This window comes from Macrobrachium rosenbergii, chromosome 41 (assembly GCF_040412425.1).
Source record: "Macrobrachium rosenbergii isolate ZJJX-2024 chromosome 41, ASM4041242v1, whole genome shotgun sequence".
Lineage (NCBI taxonomy): Eukaryota > Metazoa > Arthropoda > Malacostraca > Decapoda > Palaemonidae > Macrobrachium > Macrobrachium rosenbergii.
In genome coordinates, this window is record NC_089781.1 from 2,951,028 (window position 1) to 2,974,289 (window position 23,262).

General features: G+C 39.7%; 1 protein-coding gene across 7 annotated transcripts in view; it reads right to left on the bottom strand.

The window, feature by feature from the left end:
- Usp16-45 (ubiquitin specific protease 16/45) overlaps window positions 1-22,323 on the bottom strand; it is a 363,690-nt gene extending 341,367 nt beyond the window's left edge. For 3 of the 7 annotated variants that reach the window (XM_067083792.1, XM_067083794.1, XM_067083789.1), the window contains exons 1-2: window positions 22,096-22,252; window positions 12,303-12,655 (exon numbers count right to left, since the gene is read on the bottom strand). In XM_067083792.1, coding sequence (XP_066939893.1) covers window positions 12,303-12,471 — 169 coding nt within the window. In that variant the 5' untranslated portion in view covers window positions 12,472-12,655; window positions 22,096-22,252. Of the gene's footprint in view, window positions 1-224; window positions 306-12,302; window positions 12,656-21,424; window positions 21,715-21,739; window positions 21,829-22,095 lie in introns of those variants that run through there. The other 4 variants (XM_067083793.1, XM_067083791.1, XM_067083788.1 and 1 more) reach the window with 3 other exon arrangements.
- Between the last annotated feature and the right edge of the window lie 939 nt (window positions 22,324-23,262).

A 23,262-nucleotide genomic window follows, 5' to 3' on the forward strand; every position in this document is an offset into this window, starting at 1 on the left:
GAAATGAGAAGCTAACATTAGAAGAAACAAAAATGATAAAGATTCAACGTGCTTCAGTACAGCATGTTTTTAAAGTCTCACTTTTCTTCAACACGAGGGTATTGAAAAAGGCAGAAGTGTCCAAATCTGGCTTAGGCTCAGAAATGAAAAAACTGAAATAAAACAAATCGAAATTAATGTAAATTTAAATCAAATGCAGTGAAGTTATCCTGGGGAAAACTTACCCTTCAAAGTTGTGGCAGGACTGCCTCTTAAAGGAACAAAGGTTGAAGGAGTCAAGGTAGACAGGTAGGGAGTGCCAAATTCTAGAAAAGGGGAAGAAATGTCATTTAAAGGATTAACTTTAGAGTTATCCATATTGACCAACATAGCATTTGAAATGAAAGAGAGGATGGAGCTTCCTTTTGGCATGGGATTTAGGTAATCACTGATTCTTGACCCTGTGATTTCAAAATAAATCTTACATTTAGGACCAAAGAAAACTACAGAAGACATAACAAATGCAACTACAGTACAATACAAGAATAAGGATTACAATGTAGCTGGACCCTATGTGTCATTTTGTGTTTCCAAACAATTTTCACTGCAATAAAGATGGTAGATGCAATGGGCTGGAATACTGTCTATCTACCAGGCACTGCTTGAATTTTAAACAGTACCTACTTGCAAGTAAAAATCCCCTTTCTAAGCTATACATTTTTCACTTTTGAGAGTCTCTTATCCCTCTATTGTGAAATACTTAGGATAAAAACATTCATAAACATGCAAAACAAGTTCAATTTACATGTTAACTTCTAAATTAAAATATCTACCTAGACAGTATTAATAGACCTTAATATTATCATAATCTACATAATCCACCATGAATTAATATACAACACAAAATTCAGTTTCAAGTTATTTTTAGTTATAGCAAATGCATATACTGTGCACGTAGTGGTAATATGTAAGACTCACTACTGTATCCTATTTAGAGTGGCTAACAAACACTATTAGGCAATTTACACACACACAAAATATAACAATTTCCAACTATTATGCTTGTGGATTAACTCAAGCATAAAAAAAAGCAACTGGTCCCTATTGCTTTTCAGAGAAAAACAAATTATATTATCCAAACAGTAGTACTGTACACATTTCAAAACACTGGGTAATAATCATCAATGAGAAAGAGAAGCACAATACACTCAACAACAACAAAGTAGTTTTTACTCCAATATTTTCTAAAATTAAAAATGCACTCAGAATAAGTAAAGAATTCTCAAGTTGCACAGAAAAGGTATTTAAACAGGCAACTGCAGGATAAACCTCATCACCCATAAATCATATCAGAAAAAGCAACCTTGCAAGAAATGGTAGCCTGGATGATCTACCATCCAGAGTTCAGGCTGCCAGGCAAGTAGTGCCTGTATGACATGTGCAAAGGGATAGGCATTTCTTTATCTTTATGATGCAGCATGTCCAACAAAAATTAATTGATAAAAAGTGGACTCCAATCTGAGTGATAAGAATATAGATATCTTTAAAAGAACTAACATCCATCTTATGAGGAAGGAATATGGAAGCCTTTTGCTTTCATTTCAAAGAAAGAGCAACCACTGACCCTAAATGGGAAACTTGGAAAACAGTAAACAAAGATCTCAGAATAAGACAATAAGACAATCCTATCATAATCACCTTGCTGGTCTAACATGGTTACAAGGGGTACACTTCAAAATACAGAATCTGAATCTTTCTTGAGTCTTTGATACTTATCACGATGCAGTCCAGTAAGTCTGCATGAATTATTACCATAACCAGCCAGACACCATCTTCTGGTACAATGAGAAAAACTAATGCTTTTCCCTGGAAGAACAAAGGGGGGTTGGTTTGGCAAGGATACCTGAAGGAGTTTTATTCATGTGCTTCTTTTGCAATATCCTTTATCACAAAGTAATAGGATGCTTACCAATCAAGTACTCATTTAAACTCTCAACCCATCTTACAAGAATTTTCATAAGTTTAACTGACCACACATTTTTTAGTAGGTCACGTGACAGATCTTGGCATATACAAAGCACTACCAAGAGCTATGCAATCTAGAATGACTGGAAGTTACAAGTGGGTAAAACCACTGGCAATTATATGCACACCATACATGATTTCATGACTAATGGGTATGTGTTGGAGAGATCATTATGGGTATTACACACATATTATGGCTATGAAAAGGATATGCATGGAAAGGCCAATCATTTTCCCTCAAACAGGATTCTTTCAATCCACTTATTAAATAAGTGAGCAAAATAAACACAGGAATCTAAGATTATCATCACATCCAATGAACAAAATAGTTCAAAATAATAGAATAACATTATGAAAGAATAAACTTCATGAATGCAGATAAAACAAACATTGAGAGAATATACTTATGGGATCAAAGGAGTGGTAAAGTAACAAAGTCACACAATTTATCATACAGCTGAAAAATTACAATAATTCCTTAAAGAATAAACTTGAAGGAATTACTCAGCCTCTTCTGTGGTGGACAAAATTGGCATCATCTTCCATTCTACCCAATACTAACAGATGATGGGAGATTGGTTACAGGCCCTAAGGAAAAGGATGAACTGCTTCATGAAGCTTTTGAAGCTATGCAATCAGCTGAGGATGAGCCTCTCCCTGATACAAAATTTGTATTTCACTCTAAGGATGTTAAGAAAATTCTTGATAATCTTGATAGCTGGGGTGGAGAATATCGTGAAGGTTTCTTCCCTTTTGTTTTTCAAAAGGTTTTCAGTGTGTTGTATCCCAAGATTAGTAAATGCTGTAGATTTTTAGGCTGATGTAGTATCTTTGAGGATGAACATAACCTTAGTACTACAGTGCCTGTTTCAAAGAGTGGCATATCTGCAGACTGCAGTAACTACAGGCATATTTCTATTCTCTCTGTACTCTCCCTAGTTCCGGAAAAACTTAATTTTAAGCCACTAGTGTTTATAAGTACTGCAGCCTATGTGGAATATAAAGGACTGTTAGCTGATAGTCAATACAGTATGCATACAGGGAGCAGTAAGGTACCTGCAATGCTCTGTTAGATTTGACATGTCATTTGCAAGAGAATCTTGATATTACTGAGTGTAGAGTAGTTCAAATAGATTTTAGTCCTCTTTTTGGTTATTGGAGAGCTTGGTTATCGGTGATCCGGTTTCATGGGGCTTGTCTAGCATGAAAATTGGCAATTTTCGGTGGCGAAATCACCAATTTCTGCTTATCGGTGCTGATAATTGGATATTGGCGCCGATACATACCTAACAGAAGCGCCGATAACCGAAAATCGGCGATTTTCAGGGCTTTTCGGTGCTAAGCCCTGAAAATCAATTTCCAGTTATCGTCACACCGTCAGAACGGACCCCCGCCAATAACCGGGGACTGCCTGTACTTGTTTATAAACTTCAGAATTTTGGATGGGGTAGATATGCTTTAGGATATTTCAAGATTTCCTTAAAGGTAAGCAGCAGCGAGATGCTGTTGATGGGATCTTTAACAAACCAAAACCTATTGTGCCTGGAGTTCCACAAGGTAGAGTTCTTGGTCTGCAGTTATATTTAGCGTATACAAGCAGTCCTCGGTTATCGGCGGGGGTTACATTCACGCTAGAAGCGAAAATCACAGATAACTGAAAATCGGCGATTTCTGGACCCGATAACTGGAGATCGGCACCTCTGTTTGGTATGTATCGACACCAATACCCAAACATCGGCGCCGATAAGTGGAAATCGCAATTTTCGGTGCTGAAAATCGCCGATTTTTGTCGCTAGACAAGCACCATAAAACCAGATCGCTGATAGCCAGGGACTGCCTGTACAGGCAGTCCCCAGTTAACAGCGGGCTCAGTTAACAGCAATCCAGTTTCATGGGGCTTGTCTAGCAATGAAAAATGATATTTTAATGATAAAATAAGGTTTGTTCATACTTACCTGGCAGATATATATATAGCTGTATTTTCGAAACCGACAGAATTTCAAAACTCGCGGCACACACAGTGTGGCCAGGTGGTTAGTACTCATTCCCGCCGCTGGGAGGCGGGAATCGGGAACCATTCCCATTTTCTATTCAGATTTTCTAGTGCCACTGTCTCAAGAGGGGAGGCGGGAGGGCACTAAAAGTATATATATCTGTTAGGTAAGTATGAACAAACCTTATTTTATCATTAAAATATCATTTTGTTCATGACACTTACCTGCCAGATATATATATAGCTGAATCCCACCGTAGGAGGTGGGAAGAGACAGAATAGGATTTAGGAAACAAATAAATGTAGGCTAATGACGCCTTGGTTCCTTACCTGTTAGCATAGCTGACTTCGAGGTTATCTGTCACCCAAGCCTGCTTCTGCTAATCCAGAGTCTCCAGCAAGGTAGGGACCTATAAAGCTGGAGAGATCCAGATGACCTGTCCAGGGGCGTGACCACAATAGGACTAGATCATGTTACCATACAGAGAGGGAGAAGGAGCAACGACCAACCACCTGACCGCCCCTATCTAAGGTAAAAGTACCTGAAGCATAGGCTAAAAATTGGGATGTCCACCTCAATGGCCACCCAACAACCAGAAATAGACAACAACAAGATTAAAAATACTACCTAACCCCTAAAGGATAGGATGAGTATTGCCTTCTTCTCCCAACATAGTGTCTGCGGAAACGTGACGGTCCCAGCGAAGAGCAGTCTTCAAATGTCGTCTTCACATCCCGCAAGTAATGCTAAGTTTAACACTGAATTACTTCTCCAGAAGGTAGCACCAAGAATATCATTTAGAGACATATTCTTTTGGAAAGCCACCGAAGTCGCGATAGCTCTAACTTCATGAGCTTTTACTTTCAGAAGTCTCATGTCACCTTCTAGGCAGGAGGAATGAGCCTCTCGAATAACACTTCTTAAAAAGAAAGCTAAGGCATTCTTGGACATGGGAAGATCAGGTCTCTTCACCGAACACCACAGATTGTCCGATGAGCCTCTAGTATTCTTGGTCTTGGCTAAGTAGAACTTAAGAGCCCTGACAGGACACAAGACTCTTTCTGACTCTTGCCCAAGTATTTCCGTCAAACCTTTGATTTCAAAAAGATTTAGCCAAGGGTTTGAAGGATTCTCGTTCTTGGCTAAGAACAAAGGATTTAGGGAGCATACAGCATTAGGACCCCTAAAGCCAATATGTTTGCTAATAGCCTGCACTTCACTGATCCTCTTAGCTGTCGCCAGAGCCGTTAGGAAAACAGCTTTCCTCGTCACATTTTTGAGGGAAGCCGAAGACAGAGGTTCAAAATTACTAGACATAAGAAACTTCAGGACAACATCCAGATTCCAAGAAGGTGTCCTGAGTTGAGGAATTTTGACAGTCTCGAAGGATCTTATTAGATCGTGAAGATCCTTGTTATCGCAAGTTCAGGCCTCTGTGCCTAAAACTGCCGATAACATACTTCTATAGCCCTTAATAGTCGAGACTGCCAGTTTATTCTTATGCCTAAGATAAAAAGGAAGTCAGCTATTTGTGGTACAGAGGTCGTGGACGAGGAAACTCCTTTACTCCTGCACCATCTTCAAAAACAGACCACTTGTACTGGTAGACCGCATTCGAAGAAGGTCTCCTGGCATTGGCGATGGCTTTTGCCACAGATCTCGAAAAGCCTCTCGCTCTGGCCAACTTTGAGATAGTCTGAACGCAGTCAGACTCAGAGCGGAGAGGTTTTGGTGGAACCTCTTGAAATGCGGCTGCTTGAGAAGGTCCACCCTCAATGGAAGCGTTCTTGGAAAGTCCACTAGGAAGGACAGGGTCTCTGAAACCAATCCGCTGCTGGCCAGAAGGGGGCTATTAGAGTCATCCTTGCTCCTTCTGACGTTGCAAACTTCCTTATCACTTCTCCCAGGATCTTGAAGGGAGGGAAAGCGTAAAGGTCGAGTCCTCTCCAGTCCCAGAGGAGGGCGTCTATGGCTAACGCTCCTGGGTCTAGGACAGGAGAGCAATAAAGGGGAAGTCTTGCCGTCCTGGACGCGGGCAAAGAGGTCCACTAGAGGACGTCCCCAAATTCTCCACAACTCTAAGCATACCTCCTTGTGAAGAGTCCACTCGGTCGGTAGCAGCTGATTTTGCCGACTGAGAAGGTCTGCTCGAATATTCTCCACTCCCGCAATGAACCTCGTGAGAACAGTGACCCTTCGAGCATGAGTCCAGAGCAGGATCTCCCTTGCAAGGATGAACAGGGAACGAGATCGAGTACCCCCCTGTTTTTTGAGGTACGCTAGAGCTGTGGTATTGTCCGAATTGACCTGGACAATTCTGCCTGCAACTTGGGCTTCGAAGAATTGAAGAGCCAGAAAAATAGCACCCAATTCCTTGAGATTTATGTGCCAGGACACCTGTTCCCCTCTCCAGGTGCCTGACACTTCCTCCCCTCCTAGTGTTGCTCCCCATCCTTCCCTGGACGCGCCGGAAAACAACACTAGGTCGGGGCTCTGAAGGCTAAGAGAAACCCCTTCTGCAAGCTTCAAGGGGTCGAACCACCACTTCAGATGATCCTTGACAGAAGGAGATATCGTCAAAATCTCTTCCAGAAACTCCTTGTCCCTCCAGTTCTCCGCCAAGAAAAACTGGAGAGGTCTGAGATGGAGCCTCCCCAGGGAAACAAACTTCTCCAGCGAGGAAATGGTCCCCAGCAAACTCATCCATTCCCTCACCGAGCATGTTTCTTTCCCTAGAAAGGACGAAACTTTGCTTAAGCAAAGCTGTTGCCGTTCTTCGGATGGAAAAGCTCAAAAGCCACTGAATCCATCTGAATCCCCAGATAGACGATGGACTGCGTCGGGATCAGATGGGACTTTTCTTGGTTCACAAGAAGTCCCAGGGACTTCGTCAAATTCAGTGTGAAAGTCAGGTCCTCCAGACACTTCTCCCGAGAAGAGGCTCGGATGAGCCAGTCGTCAGGTAGAATGACACCAACACCCGCCAGGTGAAGCCACCTCGCAATTTTTTCATAATCACCGTGAAGATCATGGGAGCGGTGCACAAACCGAAGCAGAGAGCTCTGAACTGGAAGACTCGTCCCCCCAGCACAAATCTCAGGTACTTCCTTGATTGAGGATGAATGGGAACATGGAAGTACGCATCTTGTAAGTCCAGAGAGACCATCCAGTCCCCTGGTCTTAAGGCCCCTAGAACCGACTGAGGCGTTTCCATCTTGAATCTGTCCTTTAAAATAAAACGATTCAAGACGCTTACATCTAGGACCGGTCTCCACTCTCCCGACTGTTTCGGGACTAAGAAAAGCCTGTTGTAGAACCCCGGAGAATCCAACTTCAGAACTTGTTCCACGGCTCTTTTTGCTAACAACTGCTCCAGGAGGTCCAAAAGAATCTGTTGCTTCTCTCGGTGGTAAGACGGCGACAGATCCCTGGGCGACGTGCAAAGGGGTGGAAGCAAGAGAAAGGGGATCTTGTAACCTTTCTCTAAGACAGTTAGAGACCATGCGTCCGCCCCTCGTGTTCTCCAGGCTTCCGCAAAATAAAAAAGCCTGGCTCCTACAGGTGTCTGGAGGTGACAGAAGTCACTTTTTTCCCCTAGGTTTAGAGGGGGCTGCTCCTCTGGTGAAACCTCTTCCTCGCGGAGACGATCTAGAGGAAGAAGTTCCTCCACGAAAGGGCTTCTTCTTCCTGGTGGACAAAACTGAAGCAGACGAAGAAGAAGAAGGAGCTGGAGGACGTCGAGAAGAATGAGCCAACAGGTCTTGCGTGGCCTTCTCCTTAAGACTAGCGGAAATGTCTCGAATCAAGGACTGGGGAAACAGATGGTTGGACAAGGGAGCGAACAATAATTCTGCCCTTTGCGAAGGGGAGACAGACTTAGCAGTGAAGTCATAAAAACAGGGCCTCTTCTTTAAGAGGCCTGCACCAAAATGAGACGCCAGTTCTTCAGATCCATCCCTAACTGCCTTGTCCATACAGTTAAGGACACTAGAGAGCTCCCCAAAGTAATAGAGTCCGAGCTTCAAGCTTAATATCTAAGGCTCCCAAGCACCAGTCCAAAAATTAAACACCTCCATGGTGCGGAAGAGACCTTTGAGATGATGGTCGGTCTCTGACAAGGTCCAAGAAACCTTAGCAGTAGGCAGATGAGACCCACTGGGAGGCGTCGACAAGACTGGTAAAATCCCCTTGAGAAGAGGAAGGAACTCTAGGGCTGAGATCTTCTCCCGTCTCATACCACATACCAGCCTTGCCTGAAAGCTTAGAAGGAGGCACAGCAAAAGAGGTCTTGCCATGGGACTTCCGTTCCTCCATCCACATGTTGACTTTCTTGAAAGCCCTCTTGGTCGCCAACGAAGAAGTCATCTTCAAAATCCAGGAGCTCTCCTAGCTTTGGAGGAAGCTAGCTGAGAAGGAGGAGAAAGAGGAGCCGAAGGTTTAAACTTGTCCCCGAACAAGTCTTAAGCAAGCTGGTTAAAACTTGGTAGTCGGAAGAAGAGGAAGCAGACGAGAGCTCGACTTCAGCAGGATCCGACCGGCAGAAACTCTCCCGCCACAGCCGGAGAAGCAACCAGTCACCCAACACTTTAGGGGAACGAAGGCCTTGAGGTCCAATCCGAAGAAGGGATCTTCTTTTCTCAGAAGAAACAGAATGTTCCGGAACGCCCTGAAGAGCAACTAAAGGGAACGCCCAGAGGAGCGCCCAGGAGAGCGCCCTGAAGAGCGTCGCCACAGGCATCACGCCTCAAAAACCGGAAGAGCGCCACGCCGAGCGCCCTGAACAGAAGCGCCCTGAAGAGCGCACCGAAGCGTCACGGGAAGAAGCTCGAAGCGCCCTGTTGACGAGCGCCACGACGCAGGAGCAAGAGAGCTAACAGGGCGACAAGGCGACGACACAGGAGAAGGAGACGATTTAACGCGGAGCAGGAGAAGGGGACTTCCTAGATCTCTTGACAGGCAAAGTCAAGTCCTTGCGACGACGAGGAGCAGAGTCCTTCTCTGCAATAAGAGAAGACAACTGTCGCTGCATCTCCAACAAAATCTTCTTAGAAGGTGAAGAATCTTGTCTGGGAGGAGAGACAATCCTATGGGAAGACGATGGGCGAGGGGACGCCTTCTTCTTCCTCACAGGAGCAAGAAAAGTTCTTCCATAGAGCGGCTGGGGCGCCCAAACATCCTCATCAGACGAAATCCTAGACTTCTTCTGCGGTGGAAAGGCATCAAAATAACCAGCCGACGAAGAAGACTGACGAGCAGCGTCCTCTTGAACACAACTCCTCTTGAGAGGACGAGAGTCCTTACGAGAATTCCACCCCTTGCGCGGGGAGGACGTCTCGGAGGACGAAAAGCAGTCCTTGAGAATGCGCGCCGAAGCACGATCTCTGGCAGCCTGGGAAGCGACAACAGGAACTGCCGAAGGGACGTCAGATCGGTGGGAAGCCCCCGTAACCTTCTTGCGGCTTTCGACATGCCTTCTCCCTGAGTCCTGGGAGTCTGACAGTGGTCCAGGCCTAGAAGCATTATGGGGCCGATCTGACGCCCCTCCACAACACTGGGGGAGCACTACACTTCACAGCACTTTGGAGAGATGTCACTTTGTTCTCGAGCGCACGGATAGAACTCATGATCTGCGCCAGGCCAACCTCCACAGACACAATATCAGGGCCCGAAGGCAAAACCACAGGGACAGGTGCAACATCAACTACGTTGGAATTATCAGGAGAGGAAATAACCTGACTCTTGCACACACTCCTGGAGGAAGACCTCCTAACCCTGTCACGCTCTAACTTGCGAACATACGAATCATAAGACTTCCAGCTCGCATCCGATAAAGGTTCACACTCCTTACATCGATCATCTATAAGACAAACATGCCCCCTACACCTCAAACAAACAGAGTGAGGGTCTAAAAGCTTTTGGTAGCCTCACCTTACAATCACTCATACAACATACACGGAAACTAGCAGAACTAGAACCAGACATAGTTAAAGAGAGGTCATAAGCAAAATCCACAACAATCCAGAAAAAGCGTAAGCCAATCCACAGTCCAAGAATCAAAACCAAAAGTCAAGAGAATACTTAAGTGGGAATAAGCAAGTTAACGAAATCCAGAAGCGGAGGTACTGTAACAGATGTTAACAGTACCGGCGACAGAGAAAATCTGAATAGAAAATGGGAATGGTTCGATTCCCGCCTCCCAGCGGCGGGAATGAGTACTAACCACCTGGCCACACTGGGCGTGTGCCGCGAGTTTTGAAATTCTGTCGGATTTCGGAGAAATACAGCTATATATATCTGGCAGGTAAGTGTCATGAACAAATAAATAATTTTAATATATAATATAAATAAATCGCCATTTCCACTTATCGGCACTGATAATTGGGTATTGGTGCCAATACAGACCTAACAGAGGCACCAATAACTAAAAATCGGTGCTTTTCGGAGCCAATAACCGGCGAAAATCGCAGAAAAATCGCCAAACTCGCTGATTTTTGGTTAGCTATATATTTTTGGTTATCATTACACCTCAGAAACGGAAATATATATATATAATTACTGGGACTGCCTGTATGTTATATATATATATATATATATATATATATATATATATATATATATATATATATATATATATATATATATATATATATATATATATATATATATATATATATATATATATATATATATATATATATATATATATACACACACACACAAGTGATATGGTCGTTGGCCCCGAAAACAAAATTGTTGTGTATGCCAATTAAGCTGCCCTTTGTCTCAATCATGACATGGAACAGATTAGGGAGTGGTGTAGTTGGTGGGGTATGAGGCTGAATTCCAGTAAAATGAAAACACTATTGATCAGTAGATCTTGTACAGATTTTCAACCCCATCCTCCCCTTTAGGTGGATGGTTAGGTTAAGTTAGGTTAGACGAAGTATTGTGGGGTTCCTCTTCTGAATAATAATAATAATAATAAAATGGTTTATTGTATAACTTCTTACCGTCTGAGTTTATTTTGGGGAGATTTTAGGCTATCTCCTCCAGCCAATAAGAAATGTACATGATGTTATACACTACACAGACTCATCTAGTGCTCAAGATGCCTGGGCTGAATACTGGCTGATTTCTTGGTGCCAGAAAACTCAGGGGTGGGTAAGAAGTGATGGTGATGAAACCCAGTGAACTACCCACTTCCTACCATTACTGGTCATATCAAGAATGTGGCCATGAATCTGAAGCAAATATTTCACATGAAATGCCAACTGGGAAACCTGGTACCTTAACCAACCAGACAGGTTTCATTAAAATAAAGTTTTAACATCTTGTGCACTCAATCTGACAGGGCACTGCTCTAACTTACGCCAAACTTGTCTTTGTATGTTGTTTCTTTGATAATACTGTACCTATACAAGACTGGTTACATTACATGGTATATCTTTGATACTACTGTATCTATAGAAGTCAGCTCTGAAGACCAGGATATGACCTTACCATTCTAGCTCCCACTTCATGTGCTCTAATCATTTAACAAAGTAATAAGAGTACAGAAATAGATAAAAAGACATCTGTACTCTAAAAGGTTACCCAAAAACTAGAGATCCACAAAACTGTTTCATAGTAACCAATGAACATTTCCCAAAAGGAATGAAGCAAGACAAGATGTGTAAAACTGAAAGTCACTGAGTAAAACATCAGGCTTTACCAAAGGTGGCCTGAACTGGCCTAGCAGCCATATTTCAAATCACAATATAGCCATTTCTATAGATCTATTTCAGCCCTTCTTTGGCTGAGTGGGTTGAGCTTCAGACTGTCATTCGATGGGCCGGAGTTCAATTCCCGCGGCCGGCTGATGAAGAGTTAGAGGAATTTATTTCTGGTGATAGAAATTCATTTCTCGCTATACTGTGGTTGATTCCACAATAAGTTGTAGGTCCCGTTGCTGGCAACCAATTGGTTCTTAGCCACGTAAAATAAGTCTAATCCTTCGGCCAGCCCCTAGGAGAGCTGTTAATCAGCTCAGTGGTCTGGTAAAACTAAGGTATACTTACTTTTTATATGACAGATGTCAAGGATTTATCCTCTAGTTACCAATATTTTATCTAAATAAAATTTATCTGGAAGCTGGCTTAAATGTCTGCCAAAACTATTACAGTAGTATTTACAAGGAAAAAATGCAAATCCAACAACACTACCTCAAAGACTCTCAAAAAGTCTATTCTCTGGGATGCATATTAGTTCCAAATGACAAAAACTCAAACAAGTTCGTTAGTAATCAGTCAGTCATTGGTACTTCACCTTCCAACTTCCGCTGAGATGTTTCCACAACACCACATGGGCTCCATTCTCTCTTTTCTCTTGGAGTTTCCTCACACCGCTCAAACATTGAGGCACGCTTGTTTACAAAAAACTTATTCATTGTGAGGCTTGGCAGAGAGTTTCTTTTATTGTTCCTCATGGCACACATTTTGGAAGGCGACACTTCAAAACAGGTAAATTAAACTTTTTCTGTTCTCAAAATTTACAGTAATTCACGTATCAAGAACACCAACAAACTTTCTAAACATATTTTCAGTACAACTCTCATCTCAAACGACAGAAATTACTGATCCATAAACACGCCATGTCTTTGAAAACGCAAAAAAGAAAACCTAGAAGACAGATGTTTCAATTCAACTTACAATGAATTATAAAAACAGACTCCACTTCCCTTGAAAATCACAATACAGGGTAAGCATAATATTAGTACTGTACCATAAATACTGTAATGCAAGTAACCTTTCAGATGTAACAGTTTATCAAGTTTTCTGTGCATGATCTCCACATGTGCAAAGCACAGTTTAATTACATTCATTCTAATAGTGATGTAAGGAATTTGAAAATTAATTGCACAAAAGGAAAAACTAACAAAATTTTCATTTACAAAGGTACAAAAACTTAATACACTCATTTACATGAAACTTAAACACAATTTTTCAGAAAAATATGCAAAAAATCTCATTTTTCTACAATCTACTGTGAAAAGTGGTAATTTGCATGAATAAAAATGCAGTTACATAAGTTCACTCAACTCATAGATAACAATGGCAAAGGTCTCAATAGTGTACATCCATCTGTAGTTCACAATACAGTAAACCTCCGTGATTCAAGGCGCTCTCATGGTCCATGGACTCGTGATTCGCTGGTTTCTCTGTGGAACATATCTAGCCATTTTTCATGGAAAATTCGCCCATTCACGGTATTTTCCACTGAGAAATATTCACTAATTACTGTATTTTCATATAATTTTCATGAATAAATGCACTTTTTGTGATAAAACTATTAAAATACTCAGGTATAAGCATTATTACAGGGTTTTTCTTGGTTTAAACTATCAAAATGGGCAGTTCTAAGTGTTTTTAGAGGGGTTTTAAGCATTCGCGGATTTGACCTATTCGCGGGGGGGTGTGGGACGCATCCCCCGCGAACACGGGGAGTTCACTGTAGTAAATGTAGTTCTAAGGCAGTCGTCCTTCTTGTTACTACAAAAGTGCAGTTTCTCAGTTACCAAACAAAATCCACAAATAGTCTCACATGTTGAAAATAAATGTGTGGAGAGAGAGAGAGAGAGAGAGAGAGAGAGAGAGAGAGAGAGAGAGAGAGAGAGAGAGAGAGAGAGAGAGAGAGAGGAGGGGGGGGAATTGACATCTATACCAACTAACATAACAATTATGATGATTTATTACAAATAAAAGACCCACTACCTAAAAAAACAAAGACTTTATACATACAAATAACATCCAATGAAATCACTTGTTCATCAAATCAGTCAAACTCATTTTCCAAGAATGGTAGAAAATGATCATCAGCAGTACTGTACTGTACACTTATGAATTGCCTACTCCTTATGAAAAGCAACATCTCCACCTAATATGCAAGAGAAAAAAACATTCACATTCACAAAAGCAATCCCCACTTCATTTCCTTGCAACAAGTCAAAGAAAATTACTATCAACAACAGAGAAAAACAAGTACGATATACTTCCTACCTTACCACAAAAATCATTTAACTGGACCAAGCAAGATTACTACATACTTGGCATACTGCCAAAGTTCATTGTCTGATGCCAAGACTTAAATTCTTTGTAAAAACTACCCCGACATAAAGAGTTCTTGTAAAAGGACCTGGTTCAAAACCTAAGGTACTAAAATCTTGACTACTTTATTAATAAATTAAACTCCATACCAAAGCAACAGCATTATTGAGTGATAATGCTACATACACTAAAATTAGCAGCACCAGTTTTAAAAGGACCCTGTTACTTTCATTCATTTGGTAAGTAAACATTAACAGCCTCCTTAATTTCAGTGAAATATGCAATTAAGTTTTTACATGCAGCTCAAAACAAGTTAACTGGAAAGGCTGCCAAAATACACAATTCTAGTCATGAGTTATAACCAGTGAAACAGAACTAAATAAGGTCCTACTTTCCCTTCAAGACAATGTAATTTCAATACAATATTATGAAAATGTCTCACGAACAGATAAGAGCCATTATCTTTTTCCCTTTACTGGCTGTTGTAAATCTAGGCCAACCTAGGCTAGTACTGTGTGAGGTTTCACAGCACAGGCAATCCTAACTGGGCGAGACAGAGAAGTAAAGGTACTGTATGTGAATATTTTGACATGGAACTACAAGAATAGGTAATTTTATCACGTATAATACAATAAAAATAAATGAAAAAAATCTAATCCATTTCATTTATGGCGGTGCATCCCTAATAGCAGATGCAGCTATCTCTGTACGGAAAACTTACAATATTTACTTGCCACAGGAAAAATGCCTGAACCAGAACTCATTAGGCTAACAGAGCCATCACAGCCTTAACTAAGCAAAGTTTAGTCATGTTATTAGGAAGTTTAAATTACCAAACAGCTTATATTGTTTAAGAACAATAAGGATGGGATCCTTAGCAAGGAAAATCCAGCCATCTCAATGATTTCTAAGACAGGGCCTCACAAGAAAGCTTAAGTGAAGTCTTCTCACAGTAGCAAAGGAAACAGCAAACTCAGGTATTTTTCTGAAGGAACCTAACTGGAAGTTAGAATGACATAAAGCCTCTTAACAAGGCCCCTACCCCAGTTGAAAGACACTGATGATAAAGTCCTGACACTGACAGAATTCATCAGGCCCACATCTCTGTCAAAATTTATGCAGAAGTTTAAGTTCAAGGCCCATTCAGGAGGCCTAAACAAGTCTTGCTAGAAAAAAAACCACAGTTTGTGCAGCAAAGCTCTTGGATTCAAAACATGTCTTAAGAACTTAATATCACCTAAAAAAGTTACAGTAGAAATTCAGCACTCCTGTGATTTGAATAGACAGGACAGTCATTCTTGAGAGTTTTTTTGCTATGTTAATACAAAAATGGCTCAAAATACTTGAGTTTCTCACACACTAATATTCATATGATAAATTGGGTGTGAGAATGCCACTGGGTAACAGGGCTGGACACCTCACTCTGCAGTAGATGGGACTTCTTACGCAAATACGAAAGCATCATTAGTGCCAAGGGGTAAATTTGGAGAGAGGTTCTTCTCAAAGCAAGATAACTGTTCTCCATCATCTTGCAGAAAAGAAAAACAGCATCTCTCTCGAGAAATGGCAACCATCATCAGAAACTTGTTTGAAAATACACTACAGTATTTGTCTAACCAGGCCATGACAAAGGTAAACTACAGCTTTTGGAATACTGTACTTACACCACTTGGCTTCAAGAGATCACCAATAACCTCAAAAGATATTGTATAAAGTGCACATTATATCATTCCTTTATCAAGCATTAGACAGGCTCTGGCTTTCTTATTTCACATTCCCATCCAAATAAACCAGCAAGTTGGGGAAATTTTGACTACCACAGGTTCATAAGGATATGAAGAATTCCAAACACTCTTGCTCCTATCTATACCCACAAAGCCATATCCAAATATGACAATGTTAAACTGGTCCCTTTTACTAACGTACTTGTAGGCTATGTATTTTAATAACTATTATATCATACCATGGTCTTTTCTATATGCTTATTGCTACAAACCTATAGGTATGTGTGAGAACACATTAACACACCATGCTATGAAAATAAATTGTCTATCTCCATCAGTTTCAGTGTGCCATTAAAACGTTTGGGGGCCTGATGACAGCCTTCTCGGTTGATTCATACTTTGCAGCCATTGAAAGATGGTCTCACCAACCTGGTGATTACAGAGGAAAAGTCTCCCAAAAATCCATCCCTTAAAGCTTTAGAACAGTTTGGTGTGAATATGCTTGAGGAATCTTTATGGAGCAGAATTTTTGCCACATGTACAATAGTATAGGGAAAACAAATGATATCATTCATAAGCATTTTAAGGAACAGGACAATAAAGGTTACTATTTTTCTAATTGCCTCATATCCAACACTAATAAAATATTGTAGCTTAAAAAATATCAAATCATAAAAACCATTAGGATATACAGGTGGTTACCCCCACAGCCTTTGGAGGGTTACTGTTTAGTGTGCTCTAAGAAGCACCCTGTAGAGAGTCAGAATTGTTCTTTGCAACATTTATGCAATCCACAACTTTATTACTCTCTGCCCTCTACTTTTTAACTGTCTCATATGCACTAGAGAATTTTACCTATCATAAGAAAAATCCTTTGGAGGTGCCTATCATACTTAAAAATGTGGCTATGTGGCCTCTGTTAATTGCACTATAATAATTATACTGTATATAGAGAGTAGAATTTAAACCAAACGCCAAACACTGGGACCTATGAGGTCATTCAGCGTTGAAACGGGAATTAAGGGTAAAAAGGTTTGAAAGAGATAACCGGTGGAAAACCTCACAGTTGCACTATGAATCAACTGTTAGGAGGGGATGAAAAGTAAGATGGAAGAAAGAGAACATGAACAGAGGGACAATAAAAGGAATGAAAGAGGTTGCAGCTAAGGGCCAAAGGGATGATGCAAAGAACCTCAAGTAATGCCTACAGTACGCTGCATGGATGCACTGATGACACTAAACCCCCCCTCCCCAGAGTACAATAATAATGCTTAGCTTTCAAACAAATGAAACTCTGCATACAACCCTTACATTAATGAGCCCATGAAGACACAAAAACACTATAAGACAATATATCAAGATGCCATAATTAACAACCTTCTCTGTTTTTTCTTAAAACAAAATTTAGTGCTCAATAGTCAACATACATTTCCACAGTAACTTAATCTATACATCCTAATCTTACTTAAAAATAAAACCTGCATTAAGTGCAACAAAATCCTTTAACTAAACCTCACATGTGGGAATAGACTTGTGCATTCCACCACCTAACCTATTTTTGCACCTTCAACATGTTAGTATAATTAGGAGAAAAGAGTATACAGTAGGTTAATTAGAACTAAGTAAAAATGTCCTATTTATAAACAACCCTTCTAAATTCAGTGCCTAACTATAGAACACGAAAAAACGAAAAGCTATTAATACCACCTCACCAACCTAATGACTTCAGTCTTCAATACATCTTATGTGTTTGTCACTATGTGTAACAAGTGCTTTAACATCAATCAGCTGCTCAAGTTTACCAAGAAAGAGACAAAACCATGTAAGTAGGATTGTAAAGACAAATACCACAACCTATCTAACAAGAATTCTGACAAACTGTTTATAAATAATGCTTAAATCCTACCTGACCCTCTTTAAACCACTTGATAAATACCTTAAACTCAACAGACAAGTTTACAGCAATACAGCTGCCAATACTGTTATCAGACAAATTCTGTCTCATACAATTAAAATTAAAGCATTAATTTGACTCAGTGGTCTGGTTATACAACCTACCAGGAAATACTAAAAATACATAAGACTAACCACATATTCTATCTGTATAAGGTACAAGCAGATTGCTGACTTTTACACTACTGCAGTGTAAAGGAGGAAAAGCAGCATAATATTTAATACAGTAACAAAAAAACTGACCTATCTTACATTCTCTTCTGAATTCTTAAAATCTTTGCCTAATCTTGATCTTTTACTTCCATTCCTTCTTTACCCTTCTGAAATGTTTTTATATTCTTTCTTCCACTAAAATGCTCAGAGGGTCACCAATAAGTGTCAGAAACACAATTATGAACCTGTAAAAGCTTCTTTTTTCTCTCTTGGAACTAAACTTTCATCCAGTACAGTAAACATTCCATCTTTTGTTTCAAACTGAACTATCTGCATTACAACTAACTGGTTGGTAGCATACTCTGATTATTTCATCATTAAATTTATTCATATCATGCAGAACAACAGAAAAGCTCACATAACCACTGCGGGCAGTAGCCTAAGTCAATTTGATCCCTTGCCACTCATTACCACCTATGCAAAGAGATGCTAAATGCTCTTAAATTATGACAGCCTGTCAATCTCTGAGATAATGTCAACATCTAATTTGAGGGTATGGATCAAATTCTAGGCAGAGGCAAGGCTTGGATTTTTATCAGACCTATTTTGGTATGAACTGTCAACTCTCAACATGATTCAATGCGCCTTAACTCTTAATAGTGTAGATACCTATACTGTCTCTGAAACGAAGCCAAGATCAAAAAAGAAAAAAGAAAAGAACAAAGAAGTCACGTTAAATATGTGGTAAGTATAATCACAGCTCACCTAAGTACAGTTCAGCTTTTCAGCACAGCAATGTATTAACGAATGAGTACTTGTAACCAGTAAAACAAGCAAGCCTTTGCACCATACACGAACAAAATTGTTAAAAATCTAGATGTAAGAAACAAAAATTAATTTTTAAACTTCATAAAATTCAATGTTTTAATAACATTAAAATAAGAAAAATATAAAACTGAGGAAAAGCACAGGATATTCATTACATAACTTAGTTCAAGAGTAAATTTTCATTTTGTTTGACCTATAGATGTTTAACTAGCCCTCTTCAAAATAATTACAAAACAGACACACTGTAAATTATAAAACATACATTTACTAAATCAACACCCGACAGTCGAGGCATTGTGTAAACAAAAGAATTTGGACCTTAGACAGAACCAAAATACCTGACAGTTGCAAGTAAAGCTCATCTCAGCTGTCATCTACAACTCATCTTCCTGAGCAATTGTATATAAAGGAAAAGCAACATATTTTTCAGTGCTTGGTATTATGGTAATCACAAGAGTACAAAATACTCAGAGAAAACTCACCATAAAATGAAACAAGTTCTCTGAAGTAAATATACTGTACAGCAATTAAATAACCAAGCAAATTCCCCAGAAACACCCTATCATCTGCAAGACCAGCAAAAAATAACTAAAATGTCTAAAACTTTTAAAAACAACCCGAATATGATTAAGAAGAAAAAATAATGCACCAGACACCACCAAATTCCAAATACAAGCAAAACCAAAAGAAAATGCCAACATCAATATACCATCTACTTACATTCAATAACACTTGGTAACCAAATACTGCTTGTGAAACTACAACCCTAAAATCTGACTGTTTTCTGCACATACCTAAGTCCGATAGCATAGCGCAATGTACTGTATAGATCCATGATTCAATCTAAGGATGGTACTATAATATACTTAAACTGATGACAATGTTATATGCAATCAAATTTGCAACTTGATTAAGTTACATCCAATCATGCACCGTACCTTAACACCACTTTCTTTTAAAGCAAGGAGTAAACCAGCAAGTTAATTTACCGATAACATCTACCACTGCATAAAAATTGCAACTGTCACAATCTGCTAATTAAAGATATGATCACCCCCTTCTCCCAACTTTACAGATATTTTATAAAAGGAAAATCACAGTAAAACAAACATATGTAAAATTTTACAGCAATATCAACCCAAGATCATGCAAATAATGACATATTCATGAAATATAAATTCATTTGAAAGGTATACGACATCACTAGAAAGGTACTGTAATGTACAATATACAGTATTTATGGTACAATTCGTTTGTTACAAAAAAAAAAAATTCAACTGTGAAGAACACAGTAGACTCTCACATTCAGAACATACAGATAACTGTAAATTTTTTATAAAAAAAGTCAGCAAGTAGTTAATCAAATTTTCTTTCCCTAAGTCTTCTTCCAAACCCTATATTTGTTAAGGTTACCTCCCTTTTAACCTCTACCAACCTGCTAAATTAAAATAAAAATACAAAATTACACCAGTACTTTTAAGATAGGCTACAAGTGGTTAGACTTATTTATAAAAAGAATTACTGTATAAAATATTATATAAGGCTAATTTATAAAAAGAATTACTGTATAAAATATTACATTACTGTAGTCTACTTGAAAAAATATTATTCCTGAGTATACCCCACGACGTTTCAGGTTAAATCTTTAAAAACGAACACAACTGGGAAAGAAAATAAGAAACCATGGATAAATCTTTTATATTAGGTATATCAAAGAGAAAGCACACTAGTTTGTCTCAGATATTAGGTTACCAAACACAGTAGAGTAATCCTTGCAAAAACATACATTGGAAATTAATGAAACTTCACCTCATGTAGCTAGAAATTAATTTTTGAAAGTATTTTTCATAAAACAAATAAGATGTAGACTAAACAAAATCTCTAAGTCAAATTTCTTCAGTTTAAAATTAATATTATAATACTATAAGTGGTGAACATTGGAAAAACTATGGATGATGTTAAAAAGAGTTTAGTTTTAAATGTTTAACTTATACAATAAAGTTTTGGGCAGGCTTGTCTATGCTTTGCCCACTTTTTTTTTTTTTTGGAAAAAGACAAAATATCTAAACATGACTTCTGTTATATAAAAATGTTATTATAATTACATTCCATTAGAATATTCCTGCCACACCTTAGGTTATTTTACTGACGAAGTTCTCTCCTGTTTGCAGCATTTTCCAGCTAGGATTCTATACTGTGTGGTACTGTATAAAGACCTATATCAATTAGATATGCATTTCATAATTTACCTGGCTAGCCTAGGTTACTTCTAATAGTCCAAGAGTAAGCAACCAATATTTGGCAACTGTATTTTCAATTGAACAGTCCCGCAGTTGTAGACTAAAAAAGAAATCTGAAAAGAGTCACTCAATTCATTTCCAAGATTTCTCAACTCTTATGAATATTTAGTTCACATAATCTTTGTCCCAACACTACATCAAATAAAATAATACTGTGATAACTTGAATGTCCCACACACAAATGACAGAATTCAAAGTAAAAGAAAATGCTATCATCTTGGATTATTTCTTCTTCGCAGCGCACTTCACAAACGAAGAAAATCGAGCTCAACTGACTTCTATGAAATGCTTCGATAATATTTGGTCGGCCAGATTTTAAAGAAACAAATACACATTTCCATGAGAAGTAGGCTAAGCCTAAGCACAAACCACATAAAAAACACAACCTTCTGCCACAAATAAAGAAGTAGGTCACCCTGCTGATTCCAAATCACGGGCACAATAATCCAGAGAGATCTACTGATGGTGAATTATTTCAAATCTTGATGCTGTGGATTTAGGCTCGTCCAAGACTTTCGCGAGAAGCCAGGACACAGGCCTGCGACAGACTAGGCTGGCTCCTAGGGTAGGCAAGACTCGAGATAGGCTAGGCTAGGCTGGCCTAACTGGTAACAGAGTATCACTGACTGGGCAAAGAAACGACACTGAGGTACAGAATGGGTGCAGCAGCAGGACCAGAGGAAGCAGAGCAGGGCACCAACCCAGAACCAGCCAGCAGGGCAGCAGTAGCAGCAGCAGCAGCAGCAGCAACAGCGGCGCTACGGGGCACAGAAGAGGCACGGTGCCAAGTGGCCAGGCTGCCTCCACTCTGGCATCTCATCCTCACAGCCATCACACTTGCGTCACTCAGCCAACAAAATAAAAGTCACTGGTCCTGGGCCATGGGCCAAGTGTGACGTGTGAAAAATCTAAGGCCGAACTCCAATACTCCTAAATAAAAGCCTGGCCTGTGCCGTCATTAATAACTGAGGCTAACCTAACCCAGCTGCAAAAACAAAAGGAAACGAGGTATTTGTGACCTTATAAATTAACTCTGTACGAGATTCCATACACGTACCGTAATTAAAGTAAGGAAAGGAGCGTGCACATACAGAGGCACGCAGTTATGCTAGGTAAAAACTGCGCGCAATAGCGAGGGAGATCCACACTCAGGCACTCTCGCAAAGACACTTCAATTTGTTTGGCAATAGCGCCAGAAGACCCGAAAGGTTTGTACTCGACTGCAGCGAATACATCACAGTGGATGGTGGAGCTATCGACGACTCCCAACACGAACGCAGCAAACATTTCTCAGCAAACAACTCTCAACTTTACATCTGATTTCTGTCATTTTTATGACAGGCTATCATAAACAAACGCAGAAAAATGCAGGGACTGTCGGGTGCTGGAAAAAAAGTATATCACCCGAAGCCGGGCATTGCTCCTGATATGACTAAAAATTTTGTTTGTATGTTAGTTTAAGGACGAAAATTGCACAATCCTGCAGCTGTCTAAAAAACAACTCGTCCAAAAACGGATAGTAATGGAATACAGAGCAATAAACTTAAAATAGTACATGGAAAATTGTTGAATCGTATCACCAGTCTTCCCCAAGTGAACAAACTGCAGATGGATCACAACAGATAATAGCTAAAAAACCGTTTGGATTTTAATTAAAGATCATTCTATGTCGGGAAGATATATAACGTACCAAGCTACGGTGCAAATCAGTTTGCATTCCTTTTTGCAGACCCAACTGTCTATTTGGGGCTTTAACATTTACTATTTCCAGAGCTCTCCCTACCCTAAGTGTAACCTATTTCATCTGCCGATGGCACCGTCACACTGCAACATAACTGCGATTCGACATTTGGCTGACTGGTTGCTAAATATAGAATGGAATCGGCAGGATGGAAAATCATTTGTTTGTTTGTCGTCTCGTGTGGCTTCAGTTTCGCTTCCAGTTTTCAGGTATCTGTAACATTTTTAGCGAGATATGTATCATATCTGATTATCTGTATGATTCACTCCCCATCAACCATAGAAATTGGCAAAGAGATAGGCAATACATCTTTGACATCGTTCAGACAAAGTCTGTTGAATGCGATTGGTACTGGTACACCTCATTAAATTTGGATAATTAATGAGTGGCAATTAGGCAACCACTAGATGAAAGTTTTATTTACAATGAAGCAGGCTTCCTTGGTTCTTGACACATAATTATTATTGTTTTCTTGTTTTAATA